Here is a 21,799-nt window from a genome sequence, read left to right as displayed (position 1 = left end):
CTTCACAAAGCAAGAGGGGAGAGGAAAACATTTTTAAAATGTATGAAAATGGGAAAACCTCAACTCTTGGCAAGGGAACACGGGGCAGGTTTAGAACCAGAAACTACCTTAAACTGTTTTGTTAAAAATCAACTAGATTTCAAGTTGATGGTGATCCTTGAAATGATTTCTACATCTAATTTACATCAAAAAACTGAAAAGAAAATTGTTGCCGTCTAGTGGTTATTCTGAGAAAAGCACATCGATAAAGACTAATTATTGGGCCTATCTTGAAAAACTGTTGACTTCAACAGCAGTAGGATCAGGCCCTAAGAATTAATGCAGCTGAATGTTGGCATTCTATACTAGATGAATTCAGTCATGAGTGCCTTTCTTCCAAGGATCTCAAAGTTTTTTACAGATGTTAAGGCAATTACTTTGTGACCCTTATTGACACAGGTAGTATCACCGCTAATGTGAGGAAGGCGATTCTAATTTCTCCTTAACTCAATAAATATCACCATAGGGTTTTTTTGGGGTAGTTAAGGATAATATCTGTTTTGCAGATGGGTAAAATGAAATGCACAGTGGTGAAGTCACTTATCTAAGGTCACACAGTGAATTAGTTGCATAAGAGCAGTTAGTGGGGAGCAGTATTGTCTGTGGGATTGAATACTTGACTAGGAGTCAGGAGAGCTCAGCTCTACTCCCAGATCTCCCCCTGGCCTGCTGTGTGACCTGGGGCAAGTCACTTCTCCTCTGTGCCTCTGTTTCCCCTTCCACTCACTTTCTGTCCTTGTCTATTTAACTTGTACGCTCTTTGGCACAGGGACTGTTTCTCATTATTGTACAACACCTAACACAACAGGGCCCTGATTTCAGATGAGATCTCTAGGTGCTGCTGTAATACAAATAATAAATAACGAGAGCTGGGGTTATGTAGCTCTGTACAAGGGAACATCCTTATACAGAAGGATATGTTTCCCCCCAAATATTTTATTTCTCCATTTTCAAAAGTAATAACCCTCATTCCCCCTCAACCCCACCCCCACCCCCGCTCCAAAAAAAAATCCTCTCAAAATGTTTTCTGCTGGAAGATGTCACCGGGCATATTCAGTTCTCACCATACTCTGACGTTCAACGTCTTATAATGAGAGGGAGGTGTGGATGTGACAAAATGCAAATGACTTTAAAAATAGCCATCACCTACTCCCATTCATGAACTCTGGCCTCAATTATGGTTGCCACAGTGCAGGCTCACTGGAAGAAAAGGATTCAGGAAGTCAGTAAGGAGCAAGTGTGGCTGTAGCTGCACACCAAGCAATGTTTAAAGGGCTACGCTGGGGTGAGAGCATGTTACGGTATTGAAAGGGTCTCTAGTGAACAGGCTTCTTGCAGCACCTGGATATTAGTATTTGCTCCTGTTTTATACAGACCTAATCTCTACTGTCACTGCTGCAACTTCTCCCTCATGGCAGTTTTCTGGCCCTAAGGTTCTTAGGGCCAAATTCTGAAAATATCTATGCCCGTTGAAGACTACTTGTGTGAATTAGGAGTGTTTGCAAGATTGACCCTTAATTTAGTCCTTTTCACATCACATTTGTCTCATAAATAGTGCTTTCTCATTTATTTCCACTAATCTCTCTTGTAGTTCAATAGGTGCCTGGTACTGATAGACCTTACTTATATGGCTTACCGTATGCTGAGAAAATAAGTGTTATACTTGTCAAGCATGGTTAAATGGAAAATGGTACTGAAAAAGCAAAAACAAGTCCTCTGATTGATTTTTAAAATAGATTAAAACAACTATGTTTTGCATTTCATCCAAAATGAAATATTAGTTCTTCAGCCCATGCATGTAGCTGTGTGAGAAAACGGAGATGAATAATTTCCTTATAAGAAGTGTTACTCAGAACAGGTCAATAAAATTGTTGTTATTCCAGCTGAATTTAAACAACTTTACTGTTGCCTAAATTCTGCAAATGCCTAATCAGTTTAAAGTATAAGAATATATTTTAGGAGAGCTATAGCCATAGGATTTTTCTCTCGTCTTAATCTACACAATTTCGTAAAAAACCCACATACTAACCTGCTAGCAGGTTACTGGACCACCATCAAAGAGACATTTGGGGGAAGATATGTTTTTCTAATTATGCAGTTCTACAGTCAAGCTAACAGAATGTATAATGCATAGTCTTCTTCCATTGTGAAGTGCTTTACAAACATAAAGTCTAATAGTGCAAACTCTCTTTCCAATAAGGAGAAGGTCCTTATTCAAAGGCAGTGTGACTACTTGGATGAGAAAAGTCTTACACGGTCAGGTTCTAAATCCTCCCACCACCCCTGTGAGGCAGGAAGATAAGTTTTGAAATCCCTACTTTATAGATGGACAGGATGAAATGGAAAGATTGACTCACTCTAGGGCCATGGAGTCAGAGCTGGGTTTAGAGGCTTTTGTTGTTTGTTTGTTTGTTGTTATTACATTGGTAAACCTGTGCTATGACACTTTACAAACAAATAAAGTGGCAGGGCTTTTCTCTGAAAAACCGAGTTCATGCTGTAACCAGTACGCTGTGCACCTGGTTCTCCACTGCCTTTACATTTTATAGGGCCACTTACACCTGTGCAAATTGAGTGTGAAACACTACCAGGTCAGAATGATAGCATTTTACTCTTCCTTTCATCACATGTAAATGATCACACAGATGCAAGGCAGTAGAGAATCAGGCTCAGTGTGCCTCCTCTAATAAACTGGTTTCAGAGTAGCAGTTAGTCTGTATTCGCAAAAAGAACAGGAGGACTTGTGGCACCTTAGAGACTAACAAATATATTTGAGCATAAGCTTTCATGAGCTGTAGTTCACTTCATCGGATCATTTTATTATTTCCTCTAACAAACTGTGGTCATTCAGCAGGTGGGTACAAATATATCATAGACTTACAAATGATAAGTATGTGAGTAGATTTGGCTGATTAATGAGCAGGTTAGGAAGGCTATTCCATCTTGTTCTTTGCTTGTATAAATGCATTTACATCTGATTTTACAGTATTTTATGAGTCAGGTTCCACACAATCTGAGAGTGGCTTAAAAATCTTGAGTTTTTAACATAATAATAAATGGGTTTTTAGTTGCCTGCTAGTTTCTGAGCCTTTAGGGTGCACTCAGATCACATTTTCAAACTTTCTTTGCAACCAGAAGGGCTAGAAGCTTATTTTTGTTAATGAAAGCAGAGGTTTTCAGCTAATAGCTCTGGAGATAAGCAAAGGCTTAAAGAAAAACACCGAATATCGCAAGTCTCATGCTGAAATCACAAGAGTCGGGAACACTGATTTTAATCCAGGGATGTTCAGAGTCTTCTTATACAACTATTTATTTAATAATCACCTGTTTATTTCCTCAGGGGATATTTTTGGCCATTTCCGTAATTTTTTTCCCTCCAAAAAATTTCCCTTTCCTCCTTTGATCAAGAGAATGATTAGATGTTGGCTTCTTATTATGTCCCTTACTCAAACAGCTTGCAGTGTGAGTTTGCTGACATGCCTCTTGAAAAGTATGATTTCATGTATTTCTTTTGTACAAAGTCTCCCCTCCCACATTTTAACATCATCTGTGGGAGCTCAGCATATTAAGTGCTATAAAGAAGTCCTTGTTAAAATCAGAGTTATGATAATATATTAATCATTCTTCCTATTGATGTAGTTTTTCATATGAAAGTATCATTTCATAAGCCATTTGGGTGAAACCAGATCTCTTGTTCAAAGAGAAATTATGATGACACTAAGAAAAGGAGTACTTGTGGCACCTTGGAGACTAACCAATTTATTTGAGCATAAGCTTTCGTGAGCTACAGCTCACTTCATCGGATGCATACTGTGGAAACTGCAGAAGACATTATATACACAGAGACCATGAAACAATTCCTCCTCCCACCCCACTCTCCTGCTGGTAATAGCTTATCTAAAGTGATCACTCTCCTTACAATGTGTATGATAATCAAGTTGGGCCATTTCCAGCACAAATCCAGGTTTTCTCACACCCCCCCCTTTTTGCTCGTTCACCTGCACATCCACCAATGTGATATATGCCATCATGTGCCAGCAATGCCCCTCTGCCATGTACATTGGTCAAACTGGACAGTCTCTACGTAAAAGAATAAATGGACACAAATCAGATGTCAAGAATTATAACATTCATAAACCAGTCGGAGAAGACTTCAATCTCTCTGGTCACACAATTACAGACATGAAGGTCGCTATCTTACAACAAAAAAACTTCAAATCCAGACTCCAGTGAGAAACTGCTGAATTGGAATTCATTTGCAAATTGGATACTATTAATTTAGGCTTAAATAGAGACTGGGAGTGGCTAAGTCATTATGCAAGGTAGCCTACCCCCCCACCCCCCAGACGTTCTGGTTAAACTTGGATTTATGCTGGAAATGGCCCACCTTGATTATCATACACATTGTAAGGAGAGTGGTCAGTTTGGATGAGCTATTACCAGCAGGAGATCCGATGAAGTGAGCTGTAGCTCACGAAAGCTCATGCTCAAATAAACTGGTTAGTCTCTAAGGTGCCACAAGTACTCCTTTTCTTTTTTCTTTTTACCAGCAGGAGAGTGAGTTTGGGGGGAGGGGGGTGAGAAAACCTGGATTTGGGCTGGAAATGGCCCACCTTGATTATCATACACATTGTAAGGAGAGTGATCACTTTAGATAAGCTATTACCAGCAGGAGAGTGGGGTGGGAGGAGGTATTGTTTTATGGTCTCTGTGTATATAAAGTCTTCTGCAGTTTCCACAGTATGCATCCGATGAAGTGAGCTGTAGCTCACGAAAGCTTATGCTCAAATAAATTGGTTAGCCTCTAAGGTGCCACAAGTACTCCTTTTTTCTTTTTGCGAATACAGATTAACACGGCTGTTACTCTGAAACCTATGATGACACTGTAATGAAGACAGATAATTGAGAATACTTATTAATATATTAAATAAACCCCGAATTTAATTCGTAATAATTTTTTTAAATAATTAACCATAACAATTAACCCTCTCTTTCACAGCAACAGTGGAATCATTTATTGGTCATTCTATTGCATTTTATTATCTGACATCATTTTCCAGTAATCAGACTGGTTTAATATTCATGGGTGCTTTGTAATAGATGTTGATGTACACAATAATAGTAATTATTATTATTATTTATTATTTCATCCACAAGTGTGCTAGTTCACAGAAGAACTGGAAGCATATGGGATGAAATCCTGTCCCCACTGAACTCAGTGACAACACTCCCATGGACTTTAATGGGGCCAGGATTTCATCCAAGTTACCTACCCAAAAGAGCATGCAGTCTAAGGCCCTGATTCTGCAAAAGACTTACAATTGTGCTTAACTGTATGGACTGTTAGTGCCATTAACCTTGACAGGATTATCTCACAGTGTGTGAATAATAAGCACATGTGTAAGTCTTTGTAAGATCAGGACCAAAATACTGTAATTGGGAGTCCAGATAAAGATCAGATTCTGCTTTCCGTTATGGTGTGATTAAGAGCAGGAATTGGTCCAACAGCTCTATTAGATCATTTTAACCAACTGCTGCCCCTGAGGGAAAAAAATATTCTCTCATATATGACCCTGAAATCCTTACTGATGTGTAGTCTGCAGTCACATTGCTCCTTTTCTTGGACAAGTATTCACTACATAGACTCACCATATTTTAAATCTATCCTCATTCAGTGAATCAGTTTTTAACTCCACATCTGTGTAGTTCTTAGTCCCAGTCAGGACTTCAAGTCATATGTCAGTGCTCAAACCTTCACAAGGGAAGGCAGATATGCTTCTTTTTGAGGTTATGGCTTACTGTAATATCTATTGTTTAGAAGTATAGTTGAAATAAAAAACTTTAGAGACTAATCAATCTCCTTAGCTTTGTTTTGCCAATCATTTTCAGCAGCCCCCTCACTGCTTTGTATTTTACAATACAACAACCAGGCTGTTTGGGGAGGCACAACCTTCCTGGCCCTCCATACAATTTCGCAACCCCAATGTGACCCTTGGGCCAAAAAGTTTTCCCACCCCTGCTCTATCTGGTTGTCATATGTGGGTTGGGAAGGAATTTCCCCCTCAGGTCCAATTGGCAGTGACTTTGTGTGTGGGAGGGGGTTTGCCTTACATACCCCGATGCTGCAGATGATCATTTGCCAGGATTATCTGGATAGCTCTCACTTAATTCCCTGCCATTTCTGGGGCCTTGGGCATTGGTACACCTCGGTCTCTCTTATTCCCTCTCGGTGGCACATAATAGTCTAGTTTCCTGTAGGTGGTAATCCTTTGGTCTAATTTCAGTTTCTGGGTTTGGTGTGGGGGTGCTGGGTGGTGGCTTGTGATAGGAAATCAGATGATCTGGTGGTCCTTGTGTCCTTAAACTCTATGACATGACTAAAGATGAAGTATTTGAGATTAGTGTAGTCATAATTTTCAGCTTTTATGCACTGAAAGCTATGTCATGAGTAAATTTTCTGCCTTATTCAGAGTCATTTATTTGATCAGAAATATTTCTTTTTTATAAGACACATGATATTAGTGCTTAAGTCTCATTGTTGGCTGGAAATGAACAACATCGAGTTAAAGAGAAGCAGGTGTTTCACTAAATCAGTGGTTCCCAAACTTGTTCCGTCGCTTGTGCTGGGAAAGCCCCTGGTGGGCCGGGCCAGTTTGTTTACCTGCCGCATCCGCAGGTTCGGCCGATCGCAGCTCCCATACTATTTTATGTAGTATTGTGTAAAAGGGTTGGTCCCATTAAATAATTATGATTGCTTGGGGATTGTTAACTCATAGTATTTATTACCTTTCACTTCTGTTTTGCAGAGAAATGGTCAATGCATGGTTTGCTGAGAGAGTTCATTCCATCCCAGTCTGCAAGGAAGGAACCAAAAACCACAGTGAAGATTGCTCTTGTCCTGCTCATCAGACTACCCGAGCTGAAAGCCCGAACCCTGGGACACCAGTAAGGAAAATCTCTGCTTCTGAATTTGACAGGCCTCTAAGGCCCATCATTGTCAAGGACTCTGTTGGAACCGTAAGTTTCCTTTCTGGCTCTGGAAAAAAGGAACAGATGCCTCTGCAATCTCCAAGGATTGGGACTGATGCAGGGGATCAGTGCTCAAGACTCTTAGAACTAGTGAAAGATATTTCCACTCACTTGGACGTCACAGCCCTTTGCCACAAAATTTTCTTGCACATCCATGAGCTCATAGCTGCTGATCGTTATTCCCTTTTCCTGGTCTGTGAGGATAGCTCCAATGAGAAGTTTCTTGTCAGCAGGCTGTTCGATGTTGCAGAAGGTTCCACCTTGGAAGAAGCTTCAAACAACTGCATTCGCTTGGAATGGAACAAGGGGATTGTGGGACACGTAGCAGCTTTGGGCCAGCCTTTGAACATCAAAAATGCATATGAGGTAAATATGGAAATTTTGTGTAAGTAAAAAGAGGCCAGATCTTCAGATAGTGTAATACATGCAGTTCATTGGAGCCAGATTGATTTACACTAACTGAGGATCTGGCCTCAAATATCTCTCTCTAAAATATATGCACATTTGGCTACATATGATGTTTGAGGAATGGATGTTTGAAAACAAGTGATGGACATTTGAGAGTAAGGGTCAAGTTTTGATCCTGGCCTTAACCATGTCTCTATTTTTCCACCCACAATTATTTGCATTTGTATTTCAGGACACTTAGAAATGTATGATTTTGATTGTAATTGGGTATTTAAAGTGGGCTAAATTATGGGGGCAAATAATTGTTTGCATTTTTAAAAATAAAAATATAGGCTAATATCTGAATATGTACTTCTATATGAATCCTAAGGCTGCATAACTGGGCATAATGGGATGAAACTGAGCAAAGGAAAATGTAGGCTGAATATCAGGAAAAAACCCTGATAATAAGATACATTGGGCTGTGGAAAAGTCTCCCAACTGAAATGGTAGAACCCCTATTACTTGAATGATTTAAGCCTAGACTGACAACCTGCAGAATATCCTGTAAGAAACAACGCTGCTTGATAGATAAAGCGGGTTTTGTGCATTCAGAGTTGGGGACAAGGAAAGAGAAGGGTTCCCAAGTGGAACAAACACTGGAATTTTGACTTGAAAATTACCACTTCTAGTTGGTCATCTCTTCATCCTCCTGAGTGCATTTTTTGAGGATGTGTGATATTGCCAAACAATGTTTTCCAGCAGCAATACATATAAGGGTGATATAATCTGCTTTAATGGTCATCGTTCATGAAGACTCTGATAAGTATTTTCTGGATTTGGGCCTAAGTATATATTTCGCTTTAAGCACGTGAGATCAGTGGGAGTATTCATGTGCTTAATGCTAAGTACGTACGTAAATGCTTTCCCAGATCAGGGTCATTGTACTGAGCTTGAAATCAAATGTTGGTGAATTAATAATCTTCCTTTTAAGAACAATTTGGTGCATTTTAGTGAGATGATAAAATAAAATCAGTGTTCCAGAATGATACATTAAACAAAACAAAAAACAAACAAACAAACAAAAACCCAAACCAAACTCAAAATGAAAAGGAAAAGAAATTTAATCTCATTGCACAATTTATACTTGGAATTTTTTGACAGTCCGTGCTAATTCTCATTGCATTTTATGTAAATACAAGGGGTATGATTTTTTATTCATGGTACATAGTCGCAGACCTATAATGCCAGTGGGTCTACACTTTAACATAATTATGTTACCAAATCTGAAATTAGGATTAAGGCTGGGATTCAACAGTACCTCACTGAGTTTCAGTGGGATTTGGTTGCCTAACTCCCTTATGATCCTTTGAAAATCCCAGCCTAGATGGCTATAACTTTGGTTAGAGCAAAAATATTATATTGCCAGTGGAGTCATTTTCAGTGTTTCCATCTTTTTGCAATAATAATAGGGATTTTATACATACACAATACAAATCAGATTTTATATGGGGTGTTTCTTTTTCTTCTGGACACCTACCCTATGCCTCACACTCAAGACCATTCTTCCTATACAAGCACTAGCTTACCCCAAAGTTGTGTTGGCAGAGGATCCCAGAACCAAAAGCTCTTTCTTTTCAGTTCCTATCCTAGTATGTATTCCTACAAATTCCATAATGCTTACAGTTTGCCAGCTCCCTATTGGGCTGATTGCACTGAATGACTCAAATTGGTGGTGAGAATTTGTTCTGATTGTCAATGACTATTTTTAGGTACATTACGAATAAGTCTTGCAGGAACAACAGTGAGTTTTTAGAAAATGGTTATTTTTGTATTAAAGCTGCTTTCTGAAGCTCATGGGCTTGACTTTTCAGTGAGCATAGGAGAGAGATTTAGGAAAGCATGGGAGCTTGTCAGCATCCTCCTGCAAACACTTTTCAACACTGAAAAGAAAAAAAAAGTACATTTCAGATGTTTTTGGTGTATATTCCATAAAAGCGCATTCTCTGACTTTTTTCCTCAGATGGGGTGTTACTCATTTTAACCCCAAAATGGAAATCCTAATCCTATTAATAAGACTTACTTAGCCACGCCGGCCTGTCTTTTGGTGTGTTTTGGAAATTTCCTCTCAGAACAAAAGATGTGCTAAAAATGGTTATGCATGAATATCCAGCCTGGACAAACAGCTTTTCCTAAGCTTACTGCATTTTCTGACATTTGTATTTATCCACAAGTGTTTATATTCCTCATAAGCAGTTTGTTTTGTACAGTATTGCTAGAAATTCACTCAGTCAGTAATAACTTATATTTACATAGTCATTGTCTCATAATGGAAACATTGTGACCCGGGTAACAGTTAAGAAAAATGCTATAATTCCTCTATGGGCCTATAAACTGGGGAATTAAACAAGACATTCTTTGAGTGGGTACTTAATTCAACTTTTTCCGCCCTGTCAGGATCCCCGATTCAATGCAGAAGTTGACCAAATCACAGGATACAAGACTCAGAGTATTCTTTGTATGCCAATAAAGAACCACAGGGAAGAGGTAAGTTGCAGTACCTTGATCATCTTATACAATAGCATATATGTAGCTCTGTTAATTCGTTTAAACACTTTTCACCTGTAAATCATTATCTCACAGTAGAAAAAAAGCTGTTTTTTAAATGTCCTGTCTGCATATCATTCGATGGAGTAAAATTTTACTCCCTTTTCTGCTTCACTGATGTTAACCAAACAGAGTTGCTGAGAAGAGCTTACACACAATTATTTATTTTAAAACAATGTTGTTTCTATTTCCAGTTACAAAAAGGTTTCTGCTTCCTTATACACCCAAAACTCCCAGTTCACTTCAGTAAAATCAATAGGAGTTTTGTGTGTGGAAGAAATGCAGGAAGAAGTGGTAAAAATAAATGAGATTCTTTCAAACTATAGCTGCTTATCATGTATGTGCTACTATCTTTAAATGTGTAAAATACATGCCAGTAGTGCCCAATAACTTCAAATCCTAATTACAGTCCCACTTATTGTCCCATCCATTGCATAAGCCATGAGAAGGGACTTTTCCTTGCAGAACCCTGTGATTCTCTTAAATTGAATGAAGGATGATCTTCCTTTTCTCTCTTTTCTGAATCAAAGATACTCCTCAAATGTTGTTTTACTGTGGCTTTTCACAATGCATATAAATCTTGTCTTTAGATGACACTTTTCAGTTTTTACCACTATGTAAAATGGTGACCATAACGTTCTACCAAATACCTCACAAGTTTAAGATATCAAGCGGGGGTTCCCTTTCATAGACCCAGGGCAACATTTTCAAAAGTATGTACCTGAAGTTAGGCACCTGTGTCCACATTTTAAGTACCTAAATAAAAATGGCGTGATTCAGAGAATCCGAGCACCCACAGCTCACATTACGCTTAATTGATTACACTGGAGTGCATGCGATCAGAATCAGGTCTTCAGATTCTCTGCACAGCTCTCCCCTCCAGTCCTGTGTCACTTCTCACAGCAATACTCCTTTAAGGTCTGATCCTGCTACAACTAGAATCAAGGGAGTTTTGTCATGGACTTCAAAGCATAAACAAAGTAGGTCTCTATTGGGTGGCAACAGCTAAAAGAGGAAACTAGAAAATGAGAAATTAAGTGAGGAGTGACATTATGCTGAGGAAATTCACCATCAGCTATCTGAGTAGAGTGATCCTGGTTTCCTTCTCACACTGGTGTAATTCAGGAGTGACTCCAATTAAGCCAATGCAATTACACTGGTGTAAAATTAGTGTTAGTGAACAGAAAATCAGGCTCATTGTGTTTTTATGTATTGCCAATAACTGAAAGAGCTTCTTGAAGCTGGAAGGAATAAGATTCAACCTCATGCTGTTCTCCATCCTTCTCAGGATGTTGGCACAGCATAGACTAACCAAGGAGTGCCCCAGAAATTTTCAGACAGGGATTTGCTGTCCACAAAATCTTCCTTTTTCAGGAGAGTTCACAGTGTGTGTCTAATCAGTTCATACTGTTAAAAATTGCTCAAAAAGCTGATTTGAAAATACCATTTTCCCTTTTTTTCTAACCCTTCCACTCTCCCAGTCTTGTTGCGTAAGACACCAATCTCCCATATTTAACCCCAATTCTCATTTTTACCTTGTGTTATCTCATTCATTTGGGTCTGATGATCCTGGCTGACCCAGTGATTAAATGTGGGATCTCCTACATCTGACTTCTGTTTTAAAGTGTTTTTTTCACTGCTCCAGGTCTTGTAAGGAAAGTGTTTCAAATTTACAACCCACCACCTCACACTGATCATGAACATGATCACTGTTATCAAAGTCAGACGTTGCCCCCACTTCAAAGTGCCTCCTCATGTTAATTGGCAGTAGCTGCAACTGGCCATGAACCAATCAGTGAGCAAGCAGAACGTTGTGTGCAGTGACATCTGGCTGGGAGAGTGGCGCTGGATGTATGATTGATGCAAGATGGAGGGTCTATGTTTTGTCCAGGTCACATGCTTTATTTATGTGCATTGGAAAAACCACAAGAATGCTATAAGCCAAGAACTTAGAATCATAAAGTCATGACAAAATTCAGCTGGCCACAATACATGGGTTCTTACTACTTACTCTGGTCATACATGAGAAAGAATTAAGTACAAGTATTCTCTGCTCATATGTACCAGCACTCACTTGTTGGGCTGAATGAACCTGTAACTGGCAATTTGCAGATCCTGAAAAAAATCTTAGCTAGGTTTCCCCTTCTAAGCACAACAGGAGTTCTAGATGAAATAAAGCAGGCACCTATTTATTATGAAAATAGAAAACAAACTGACAGATTAACAAATTGGCAAAGGCTAAAGGGGGAGGGGGGAATGAAGTGTTACTTCTATATGCTGTAAACTGGAAGATCTAAACTTTGGAATTTCTCTTAAGGGACTCTTTTGTTATTTTAAAGTCTCTTACCAGAAGGTTCTCATCACCCTCACTGTAATGCTCTGCTGACACTTTTCTGGAATGAGATTTAATTCAGTGAATCAACCCCTCAATTACCATCTGCTTTCAGCTGTTTTTTTTTTTATTATTAAAAGCATCTCCCACCCCAAACAAAGAAACCACCATGGTTCCTCCATGCCTCCCCAACCTAAAAAACAAAAACCAGAGCAAGCCTTTGTAATGATATTGTATCTAGCAGCTAAGGAAAACTGCTTTAGTGCAAAATTTCACTAGTCACAGTCCAAATATGTAGCCAAATATGTCTCTGAGACACATCTGAAAATAAATACTTAGAAAGAGAAGCAGGTCTTTTCTACCTGGAAATTTGGCCCCCGGAAAATACACATGATACATTTATTGTTTGTTTTATATTATTGGTATGTTTAAAGCAAAAAGTCAGTATGTGATCTGCAGAAATATGGCTGAATATCAAACCTCTGGGTCAGTTGGGGAATGAAGATTTTTCCAGAAGAGATGAAAAGTAGGCTCAGATTAGTCTAAACTTCCATGTGGAACCTGAGCTGAGGAGCCTTCTTAGAAATAACACAAGATGAGGAGTAAGTTCTTCAAGAAGCAGAACCCATGGAGAAGGACTAAGGAAGAACTGTAGTGGTCTTATCAACAAAAAGCACCATATGCAAGAGCAAGAACCTCAGTACTTCACAGATGCACAAAGAATGGAAGTAAATATGTTAATAACAAAAAGTAAACTTTTATAAAGCATTTTTTCTACTTATTAATTATAGCTGAAAGAGCCAATAGAGACTAGGCATATCAGGCCCGGGACTGGAAAACACTGCTGTCTGTACTCTTCAGGCTCAGAGCAATGGGAGATTTACACAGTGCTAGCTCTGTTTGTGACAAGCTCCTATTTTCCCCATGAAGAATTACAGATGCAAGCTGGACAAGCTTTGAGTAGGACTGGAAGGGTTTTGAAGCAAGTTCTGATATCTGCAGGCTACTGCTGCACAATCTCTTGTAACTAAATAGAGCTTCTGTCCCATCCTACACAACAAACATTGCCACATAGTTTGCTTTGGCATTCCAGAATGTGCCATCTGATGTTTATAACTATTTAGAAAAATCAAGAAGGAAGAAAGATGAGAAACCTGACTCTTATGCTACAAAGGGAAAAACGAACAAACTGGCCATGAGTGAATCCATTTCAAACTTATCTGTGTTTAAAACTGTCATACAGTGACTGCTAAGCCATTTGAAACGCGCCATTTGTTCCTTCTGGGTTTTTTCTTCTGGCAATTCTCTAATGACAATAGATAACTCCATAACCTGATACCCTCTTAGTTTATGAAATCAGCCACACTGACTATGAAATGTAAGAGAAAACACACACAACTCTAAAATTGACTGAATTCTTATCATCAAGGTACAATGACCACCAGTAAAAAGTTATTAGCCAACTGTTACCATATAATTACCATGGTTATTTCTTGTTTTATTTATAAGGGGAAACTGTGGTATTTGTTGGCCACAACTGTAGCTGTAGATCTTGATTATTACCAGTTCAGTGCTACAGTGCTTTTTCAGAAAGCAGGATTGTTAAAAGTACCTTCCTTCTGCTGAGAAGATAGCTCATTCATTTTGGTTAGGAGAGCCATAACACAGCCTTCCAACATTCTTAATGCACCAAGAGTACTCCTCATTGCAGGAGAGAAGCGTACACCTATATTCCCAGGGCTTAAATTCTTAGAGTATTTTTTGGAAGGCCCCCTACCCCCTCTACAACATGCTATAAAAACTTCAGGGGGTTGAAAATATTTACCGGAGCTCTGGTCTGGACAGCTCCAGCTGAATTTAATCCCTGTGTATTCCTCTGTATATGTGCTGTTCCAGATCAGCCATGATCCAGCAAATAACTTAAACACATGCTTAACTTTGAAGCCAATAAGATTACTTACGTGCTCAAAGTTCAGGATGTGTTTAAGTGCTTTGTTAGACTGAGGGCCTGATGCTTAGCTCTATGCTCAGCAACCTTTAAGCAGTATCTTTCTCTGCAAGTTTAGTTCAGTGGGACTAAGGTACTACTCAACATGAGTAAGGGTGGCAGAATCAGACTCTTAGCGTTCTGTTCCAGGAACGGGAGTGTGGGATAAATGCACATTTCATATGTGATCTTGGACCAAGTCACTTCTCCATTTTGATCCTCAGTGGTAAAATGGGTATAATAACACTTCTTTACTTCAGAAGGGTGTTGTAAGTTATTTAATTTATTAATATTTGTAAAGTGCTTTGACAGCTTCGGATCAAAGACACCGTATGTATTATACATGCAAAGTATCGCTTATCATAAGCTAACTGCATGGAACAGGCAAGCAAATACCTTGTAGCCTGAGATTTCATGATTTATCAGCAAGAGAGAACAGCAGCAGAAGCCCTGGGATGGTGGCAGCTCAGAACCTTGATCTCTACTGCATAGACTGAGTCTCAGAAGATTTTTTGCATCCCTGAGGTACACTTTTGGTCCTCTAAAATGACTCATGGATGCCTAAGAACACAGGAGCATCACTGATTTAGCCTCAGGCACCTTTATGCTTGAAGTGAGTGGGTTCCAATCTCATTTGGTTTTGGATGGATTCATAGATCTGAAAATGGACTACAGAAATTGCTGTAAATAGTCATCTCCACTTCTGAGCACTTCTTCATGTAATTTTTCAGACTTGTACATGACCATTATAAAACCATTCCTTACAGAAACATCCTGTAGAACTGCACAGTAAATTATTTTTTTGTGTGGAATTTTGTGGATAGAATTCTAAATTAAATTCATGGTTGGTTTGGAAAGAAGATAATTCTATATGAAATTCTATATACTGTCTAGAGTAACTTCTATAAAATCCTATTTTGGTTTCACCCTTATTAACTGTATATAGGATTTTCCCATATGGGAGCTTTGAGCTGAATTAACTCCCAAGCTCTGAGCAGAAGTAGGTAAGATTCAACTTCCTGCTGGTCTGCTAGGTGAATGTTTCATTCTGGAAAAGATCACTACAATTGTTGGATTTATTTAATTTTTTATTTTTGCCTGGTCTTCTGTCACTGGGAAGCGCTTTGCTACAAATCAGGGGTGCTATGCTTTTTATAACAGCTTTTTTGTTGCTGTTGTTTGTTGCTGTCTTGCTGACTTTTATTTTTATAAGGCTTAGCCAAGGGCATTAATGACAGTCAGCCTGGGAAGGTGGTTCTTACCTCCCTCCCACAATGTAGACATAGTTGACTTATGCTTATGCCTTGATGTTGACGTTGCCTAATGAGCACCTGTACATTTTGACACTCCAACAGTTAGCTAAGGCTAACATTATGGTGAAGAGCATTAGAAATGAAAGTGTTGTTAGTTAAAAGCTAGAGTCTGTAAATAAATATCTGAGCAGGACTGCATACTTTTGTGGCCATGAATCACGCTCAGCCTCTGCAGGGATGAGGAAGCAGAATAAACCTAAAATCACATAGGCCATAATTTCATATCAGTTGAGTCCCTTGTTTTTAAGCCAGATAGTGTTGAATTTCCTCCTCCTGTCACCATTATTTGGTTTAGTGAATCATCTTTCTTCTGGTGTTGGCGTTATTGAATCATTAAATCTTCTCAGGAAGCAAAAGAATGTTCTTAAAGTCAGTGAAGAGGAAGTGACTGTGAAGAAGGGCACTGACTCTCTTTGAAGTAGCTTTCACAGAATTAGGCCTGAGAGTGGAGTGTACAAAAATGCAGCAAGAAGCCATCCAGATAAAATAAAATTCAGAACGCAGCCATCTGCTGTGTTCCATGAAATCCTGAGGGGGTGCACTGCCACTGGTAGAGATAGAAGTCAGCAATCCATTTCAAACACTTAGTGACTGTGGTGGCCTCTGACAATTAAAGGAATTCTCTCTCTCTCTTTCCCTTTAGGCCTTATGAAAGGGGATAACTGACATTCCTGGAGCCAAAAGCCTTCTATCTACTGAACAAGTAGCAACAATAGAAGCTTCCCCACACTGTCAGCTATGCTTTGGTGGGAGGAAATGAATATGAAGGGCGGTTATTCCCATTTATTTCTTGGTCTCCCTTCTGTGACTGGTGACAAGGGAGCCCGCTGAATTACTGCCAGTTGTGAAGTTGCATTTGTGTTGTTCAGTTGTCTCCTATAAACTGGAGAGACACTACCAAAACATGTAGCCTGTGATCCAATGGGAGTATTTCCATTGACTTCATTGATATCTGGATCAGAACCTTAGGTTCCCTCCTCCCTGACACACACTCACTCACTCCCTCTCACACTCCCCCTTCCCTCTCTCTCTGGGCCAGATTCTGATCCTAGCTCCTACACACTTCTCTGTGATGTGTGAAGGGGCTGCAATAGCCTGGGGGACAATTCCCCTTATATAGGAGCTGCATAAGGTTGGCACATGCAGTACTCTGCTTCCCTCCCTCACCACCACAGCATAAGGGCTGTGCTGGGGCTGAAAAAGGGAATAACTAACACTAAGCATTGCAGCCCATTGGCAACCATAGAGTGGCTGTCATAAATTAGAGGTCTCCTGATGTAGGTAGATTGCCTGTATTTCAGTCCTTAACCCTCCCTGTGTCTCTGAGCTTCCAGTCCTAAATTCTTCCCTGCCCACTTCTGCCTGTCATTCCCCATCCCCGCTCTTTCTAAACCCCATCTAAATCCTCACTACTTGGGCTCTGGGAATACAAGAAGTATACAGGACATTTTTGTGGGCACATTACGAGAGTAACGAGAAAACGAAAAATAGCTAACTTGGGTTCTGTTGCTAAACTATTCAGCTTTCAACCCAGTTCACACATCACCTGCTTATTAAAGAATTAAGGAAGGTAAAATATTGGGCCTAAGGAACAAGACATTGTCTAATAAAATATGTTTTCTTCTTGTTGCTGATTCTTTAACACCAATGCAGTGTCTTCATCAGCTAAAAAGTGCTTGAGTGTGTGTGGATTGTTAGTGTTTGCAGCATCCTTCAGAGCTTACAGAGAGCAGTAGAGGGATTCTATAGAACCCAAATATGTAGATCCTTTGCTAGGTGCAGTGTGGATTCCACTCCTCCAATATACATGCAATTCAGGCAGGCTTCCCACATTTTTGTGTTCATAGGTTCATAGATTTCAAGTCCAGAAGGGATCATTGTGATAATCTAGTCTGGCCTCTTGTATAACAGGTGGCATAGAACTTTCCAAAATAATTTCTAGAGCAGATCTTTTTGCAGTATATCCAGTATCATTGTCACAATCACTTTGGGGCCAGATTTCCATCAGGTGTAAACTAGCCTAGCTCCTTTTGAAGTCAATGGAGCTAAACCAAATTACACCAGCTGAAGATCTGACTTATTTTCATTTATGATTTACTTGCAAGAAAATTTTTTGAGGTGTTTTGGTTTTATACTAAGCTTAGATCTCTCTAAAATACAGATCCTATAATCTTCATGACCTGTGTGCTGGCATGTGAAGCACATTTGTCCTAATTACCTAATTACTCCAGAGACTGGAACAGTTCCTCTTGAGTTTTATATGTCTCTTCCTAATTGCCTGCCTGTAAGAACATTTCCCATAGTTTGGCTCAGTAACTTGTCCACCTGAATTTTTTTTCTCATTATTGTCACTGGGCCAAATCTCACAGAAATCAGTACAGTTTGTTGGAATTTGTACTGTTGTCAGTGAGGTCACAATCCGTTTATCTTGTATGTAGAAATGGCAAACACCTCTAAAACATCTTTAAACATTTATAGTGTCACTGAACCAAAAATTGCTAAGGTTTGTCATCCACATCGCATTTTTATCATCATAAGAAAAGCCATGAATTTCTAACCATTTTAGTCCTTTTTCTCTTTTTAAACACCTATTAATGAAGGGCTTTACAGGGATCTAAAAGAGCACAAGTTCTCTTGGTATGCATCTTTCTCTCGGTAAAAGAAATCTGCAGTGCTAATGAGGAGAGACTAAATGGTCTTTTTAGTATATGCTAACATAGTCCTTTTACTGTTTCCTCATGGCTCTTTAAGCACCACAAGCTTTCCTTTCATAGAGGAAAGGTGTTTACACAGGATAAAAGTGCTCACCTTTCGGATGCCTCAGAGAGCCTGTGAGCTCATTAAAATTGTCTTAGCTCCTGTGGTTCAAAGCTAATAAAAATACAAGGCCAGTGGTGTGAATAAAGACCTGAGCATCAGCCAGTGTGCCTGTAGGTTACCTCAAGAGCATGTGAGGGGGCTAGACAATGTACTTACTGTTCAGAGGCTGCAGCTGTACTTAAGGAAAGCTGCACCTCAGTACAGCAGTGTGAATGCTCATAGGATAAGAGGCACCGTTCATAGTGTATAAATAGGGTTGCCAATTTTGGTTGGTTATATTCCTGGAGATTTTATCACATGACATAATCTTTAATTAAAGATTAATCTTTTAATTCCTGGAGACTCCAGACCAATCCTGGAGGGTTGGCAACCCCGTGTATAAATCATATGCACATTCCTGTTCCCATTGAAGTCAATGAGAGTTTTGCTGTATGGAGAATTGAACCGCATGGTCCTCACAATAAAGTATTTATTTAAAATGGACATTTTTGAGTCTATAGCTGGTAGTGGTCCATCTTGCAAAACAATGACCTGATCTGTGACACTGATATTTTGGGAAGACTCATGTGAAAGACTTTAAATTATCTTCTCTCCCATTAAGAGAAAACTGTTTTTCCATCCTCCTTAAGTACTGGCTTAACAGTTATAACTTTAATGAATAACAGTTAAACACAATTATTCAGACACGTGCACAGCAAAGTTCTTTTGATGTTGTCTGTACTAAAAGCAGGATGGAAAATACCGTTGTTTTAACCGTTCACTGGACTTTATGCTGCTAGGGTCACAAATAATACCGTTTCTCTGGAGCATGGCCGTGACTTGCTGCAAATGTGCCAAAAATTCTGAATTGAATTAAAAGCACAGTTTCAAATAAACCGCAGTGCTTCTCACTATGTAACTTTTCAGATTCTCATGCGAAATAACTTGGGCTCCTTCTACACTGGTGAGTTACATCATCATAATTTGCCACCAGTGCAGCTCTGCTGTAAGTAGCAATGGAAAGGTAGGGCAAAGGTGACCCAGCTGCTTTTAGCGTGTCTCTGAATAGGATTTGAGACAGTGATAAAGTTCCTGGATCTTATCCTACTCTTCAGCTTCCACTCTTGTTAAATTTGCTCTCACTGATGGAGCTGTCTCAATGTTGATTTACAGTTATAAAGTGTTCTTGTATAGAAAAGGCCAGAGCAAATTTTACTTTTGCCAGCCCTTTTAGGTCACAATTCTTGGTTGGTGTCAACTGGCATAGCTGCCTTGAAGGCAGTGGATCTATGCCAACTTATACCAGCTAAGGACTCAGATTCCAACCTTATCTGTCTGTAGGTGCTCTATGAGAGAGACCGATTGATTACAGTAGCATGTAAAATATGGGGAGAGTAAAAGGATGTAGGAAAGATACATAGATCTATATTCATATTGTTCATAATAGTAATAAATATAATATGAATCAAAGGACTTTTTTTCAATGGAATGGCAGAAGCATTAAGTAGAACAACGTTTGGGCTTGATTCTCCTCTCATTTGCAGGGTAAATCAGGAAGAACCCCACTGTTTATCTTCAGAACCCATCTTTCCTTCCTAATGGAGCCTGCCATTAAATCACTAAGTTAAACTTATGACACTGACATCTTTCATGTGGCAAAAGATCATGAGCTCATAAGCACAATAATAAGTGTAGGTTCAAGAAGAAGCTAAGCTAGTTTGTGGGATGAAACACTCTTTGTCAGCACACAGATAGTTGTAATAATTGCAAGGGGAGCACAGATAAATACTGTCCAAGTGAATAATTTCTTTGGACAAATATTCTCTATCCTCAAATTTGCTCCAGTGAAAGTCTGTGTTTAAAATCCTTTGTTTTTGTTGGCTTCTGTCACAGACCCCAGTTTCTAAAAAGGATGTCCATGTCCTTCATCTGAAAGGCCGGGCTCTAAATTGGTCACAAATTGAGGACCAAGCTTCAGAGCAGCCCTGCAATTTAATTTCTGCCCAGGCAGCAGAATCACGCCCTTCAGTAGAGAGCTGGAGTCAGTGCTAAGCAGTGGTCTCATTTCCACCCTCATCTGTGTGAGTAGTTTAGCCAGTTGCTGGCCAGATGGATTTTTGGTGGATAGGAAGGATTAGAGAACCCATGTGCAGCTTGCTGCAGTGGCTGAGAAACAGCTTTATATGATCAGAGGATACATACAGAGTGGGGAACAAATAAAGAGAAGCAAATAAAACCAGAGGGGGAGCCATTACAAAATCTAGGCTGGGGGTAGGCACTGGGCCTTGGCTAGAAGATTAAAACTCAAAGTGAATTGCTAAATTTTAAGATGGGGATTGTATCTGAGTTTCCTTTGGGTACTAATCCATTAAGTGATTTATAGGTTGGTAAATGGAATTAAGTCAGAAATTTTTGAATGCACAGTTTTGAATTTTCCCTCCCCTCAGCCTTTTGAATCCCCATCTTCTGTTCGAAAGTATGTGTGTATGTGGGAGGGGGAGAGGGGTTCCTGCCCAAGACCAAACAGAAATTTGAGCCTTGATATGTCAGTTGCATGTGTAAAAGGTCTCCATGATTAAATTTTATTATCCTGGAAGTGCAGCTACATTGGAAAATTAGGCCCTCAAACTCTTGGGCACGGTAAGAAATAATAGATCAGATCCTGGCCACTTCAGTGTCTGCTTTGCTGCTAGTCTGTTGCTTCAAAGCAGCCAAAAACCCAATTTAGCCTCTCTCTGAGAATTCCCCTGGCACAGGCTTCAGGATGGGGGATAGAGGGTGTCATCCTTCCACCTTTGCCAGCCTCAGGCTCACAGCAGAGCTGTGCCAGATTATGGATCTAATCCAACAAGTATCCCATAGAGGCAGATGACTGCAAAAGTAAACTACTGTTCCTTTTGTTTTACCCTTCCTTTGAGGTAGTTTGTTCAAGTGGGATATTCCTGCATTGACCCATACTGTGAGAAACACATCATGCAGTCTTCACTTGCTACCTGTATTAATAGATAAAAATTGCATTAGCATTTAGAAATCAGTTTGATTTCCTTCAGCTTTAGTGCTGCCTACAGAATGCTGTTAGTCAAAGAGTGTCTGAACATGCCCTGGGAGGTGCTCAGTGGGAGGTGAGAGCATTCAGCACCCCCCAGGAGGCACGCTGTGGCTTGTCGAATTACTTAGCAAGTAAATTTCCACCATGTTTTGAGCAAACACATTGCTCTTCCAGGTTCATTCTGCACCTTTTATCTAAATAAGCACACTGCATCAAAAGGTCACTTTTTTGGCTGAATTTCTTCTCTCCAGTAGGTC

General features: G+C 39.6%; 1 protein-coding gene and 1 long non-coding RNA gene across 8 annotated transcripts in view; one reads left to right on the top strand and one right to left on the bottom strand.

Annotated features, from left to right (window-relative positions):
* LOC141986375 (uncharacterized) overlaps window positions 1-21,799 on the bottom strand; it is a 143,093-nt gene that overhangs the window by 7,422 nt on the left and 113,872 nt on the right. Inside the window, exons 5-6 of one of the 5 annotated variants that reach the window (XR_012639266.1) lie at window positions 7,180-7,408; window positions 6,826-6,893 (exon numbers count right to left, since the gene is read on the bottom strand). The exons of 2 other annotated variants lie outside the window; for them this stretch is intronic. This is a non-coding gene — a long non-coding RNA (uncharacterized LOC141986375). Of the gene's footprint in view, window positions 1-6,825; window positions 6,894-7,179; window positions 7,409-8,591; window positions 9,399-21,171; window positions 21,487-21,799 lie in introns of those variants that run through there. 2 more of the 5 variants (XR_012639269.1, XR_012639268.1) reach the window with 2 other exon arrangements.
* The window catches only part of PDE5A (phosphodiesterase 5A), an 87,226-nt gene that overhangs the window by 8,673 nt on the left and 56,754 nt on the right, over window positions 1-21,799 (top strand). For all 3 annotated transcript variants that reach the window (XM_074950805.1, XM_074950804.1, XM_074950803.1), the window contains exons 2-3: window positions 6,846-7,434; window positions 9,913-10,002. In XM_074950805.1, the coding sequence (XP_074806906.1) occupies window positions 6,846-7,434; window positions 9,913-10,002 (679 nt within the window). The remainder of the gene's footprint in view (window positions 1-6,845; window positions 7,435-9,912; window positions 10,003-21,799) is intronic.

Source organism: Natator depressus, chromosome 4, assembly GCF_965152275.1.
Source record: "Natator depressus isolate rNatDep1 chromosome 4, rNatDep2.hap1, whole genome shotgun sequence".
In the NCBI taxonomy this organism is placed as follows: Eukaryota; Metazoa; Chordata; order Testudines; family Cheloniidae; genus Natator; species Natator depressus.
The sequence above is the reverse complement of the archived record's forward strand: the minus strand, read 5'-3'. Positions and strand labels throughout refer to the sequence as shown.